The 2,461-nt window shown below is 61.3% G+C and overlaps 1 protein-coding gene across 1 annotated transcript in view; it reads left to right on the forward strand.

Annotated features, from left to right (window-relative positions):
* The first annotated feature begins 25 nt into the window (after positions 1-25).
* OSBPL5 (oxysterol binding protein like 5) overlaps positions 26-2,461 on the forward strand; it is a 34,617-nt gene continuing 32,181 nt past the window's right edge. Inside the window, exon 1 of the mRNA XM_023537358.1 lies at positions 26-763. Coding sequence (XP_023393126.1) covers positions 539-763 — 225 coding nt within the window. The 5' untranslated portion in view covers positions 26-538. The remainder of the gene's footprint in view (positions 764-2,461) is intronic.

Genomic DNA, 2,461 nt, shown 5'->3' on the forward strand with positions numbered 1-2,461 from the left:
GTTCTGTGGGTGCCCATCTCCCCGCTCCCCCAGCAGCTCCCACCGCTGTGTCTCAGCGTGGGAACTTGGGGACACACCACCAGCCGCAGGAAGCGGATGGGAGAGGCTACCGGTGGCCTCAGGCCTCTGAGACCATCCCCTCTTCCTCCTGCCCACAGCCCCAGCTTTGGGGATCCACCTTATAACAAACGGAGCCCCCCCACTTCTCAGCTGAGCTGGACGGAAGCCGACACCTGCCAGGGCGGGAGCAGGCACAGTGCCCACCCCCTCCCCTTGGTGTGTGGCTCCCAGGGCCAGTGGGATCCTGGAAGAGGATTGGGGACATAGGAGGGGGCCGAACATGGTCTGGTCGCCCTGAAACCCTCGAGACTGGAGGCTGCATGCTTCATTTGAAAACTGGGGGGCCTGGCTTTACAGAACCCCAAAGGGTACTCAACGCCAGTGCCCAAGGTGCCCCAGCTTCTCCCTGCCTGTGGTGGAGGCTGGGCCCGAGCTCGTGGGTTCCCCTCAGTGGTGATGGTGACGCTGCCTGGTGTTGATGAGATGTCTTGGGCGGTGTCCTGCAGCCACCGCCGCCTCCGACTGGCTTCCTGCCCTACCCAGGCCTCCTGCCACACGCGGACAGACAGCCAGAGAAGCCGTGCCGTGGCCCGGTGCTCACCCCCGCTGCTGTCTTGCAGGGAAGGACATGGAGTCCAACGGCCCGTCGCTGCCAAGGGACGAAGGGCCCCCGACCCCAGGCTCCGCCACGAAGGTGTCACCGGTAAGAGGGAAGGCCCCAGGCAGGGGGTCGGCCCAAAGGGCAACAGGAAGTGGGTTGAGGAGGGGACAGCCTGCCGGTCGTCGCCAGCCCGAGCCACGGGGATCAGCTTCGAATCCCAGACTTCGAATACAGGGGCGGCCGCTGGGAGCAGGGACGGGCCACCAAGAGCTTCCAGTTGTTTCATCAGAGTACCTCGTTGGTGTAACAGAGGACGGGGTGGCAGGCGGCCGGAGAAAGGCCGTGGGCCGCTAGGTGCCGTTCGGGGACAGAAAATTGTGATAGGAAAAGACTCCAGACCCCTCCTGTCACAAGGAGGCCCTGCATACCTTGCCGGCCTCCGCCGGTGCTGTCCCCTCCACAGGGCACGCTCTCCAGGGGACACCAAATTTGGGAGAAGCTCATGCACACACGCACACACCATGCGCCCCCCGGGCCAGCCCCTCCCAGCTGAGGCCCACCCACGTGACTACGGGGCCCCGGCCACCAGGACCGGGCACACCCCCTCCTTCCCGTCTGAGGCCTGGGCAGCCACGGTCCTCACACACTGGTGGCGATTGGTGGCTCTGGGCTCTGACCATAGGGAGCAGCACAGGCAGAAGTCGACTTCTCGCCGTGCCCAGCCACCTGTGGCTCCCGTGACCTAGAGTGACAGCCTTTCTCCTCTGGGACCCCGTGTCCTGGCCTGCGAACGAGGGCTTAGTGTTGGTCCTGAAGGCCTTTCCCCGTGTCTGCCTCAGACCTTTGATGGCTGCCCCCGGCCCAGCCTGCGTTTCCCGCCCTTAGCACCCAGGGCTGCCGGCTGCTGGGGTGCCTGCATGTGTGTGTGTGCGTGTGTGTGCATGTGCATGTGTGTGTGTATGTGTGTGCGTATGTGTGCGTGTGCATGTGTGTGTGCGTGTGTGCGCGTGTGGATGTATCTGTGCGTGCATTGTGTATGCGTGCATGTGCGTGTGCATGCATGCGTGTGTCTGTGTCTATGCACATATGTGCGCATGCGTGTGTCTGTGTCTATGCACATATGTGCGCGTATGTCTGGAATTTATAATTTAAAAAATTTTTACTGCAGTAAAATAGAGATAACACAGAATTTCCACCCTCACCGTTCTCAGCGCAGAGCTCGGTGGCATTAGGCACAGCCATTGCCAGCCACCGCCATCTCCAGGACTTTGCATCCTCCCAGCTGCCACTCTGTCCCCCTGGCCCCGTCACCCACTTCCTGTCTCTGTGACTCTGACCCCTCTGGGGACCCCGTGTGCGTGGGACACACCGTGTTTGTCCTTCCGTGTCTGGCTCATTTCACTCAGCACCAGGCCCTCACATGCACCAGAAGTTCCCCCCCTTTTTAAAGCTGAGTGACATCCCGCTGTGGGGGTGAGCCAGCCATTGTGCCCTTCCTGAAGTGCAGGCCCCGGGGTGTTGGGGTGTCGGGGTGCCGGGCGGGTCCCAGACGCAGTGAAGTTCCCGCTGCCCTGAGCTTACACCCAGGTGGGGACACAGGCGCCAGACAGGACGGTGGGTCTGCAACATGCTAGAGGCTGTGGAGGAAAGAGGGGAAAGCTCCGTGTACCCCTAGAGTTTTAAGAGTAACTTGGGATGTCTTTAAAGAGCACGGCTTGGGAAGACTATGTGTGTGCATCTGTGTGTGCATTATGTACATGTAGCATCTTTCTCATTATGTATGTTTCAATGAGGTGAAAC

The sequence above is a fragment of the Pteropus vampyrus genome, unplaced genomic scaffold (assembly GCF_000151845.1).
Source record: "Pteropus vampyrus isolate Shadow unplaced genomic scaffold, Pvam_2.0 Scaffold187, whole genome shotgun sequence".
Lineage (NCBI taxonomy): Eukaryota > Metazoa > Chordata > Mammalia > Chiroptera > Pteropodidae > Pteropus > Pteropus vampyrus.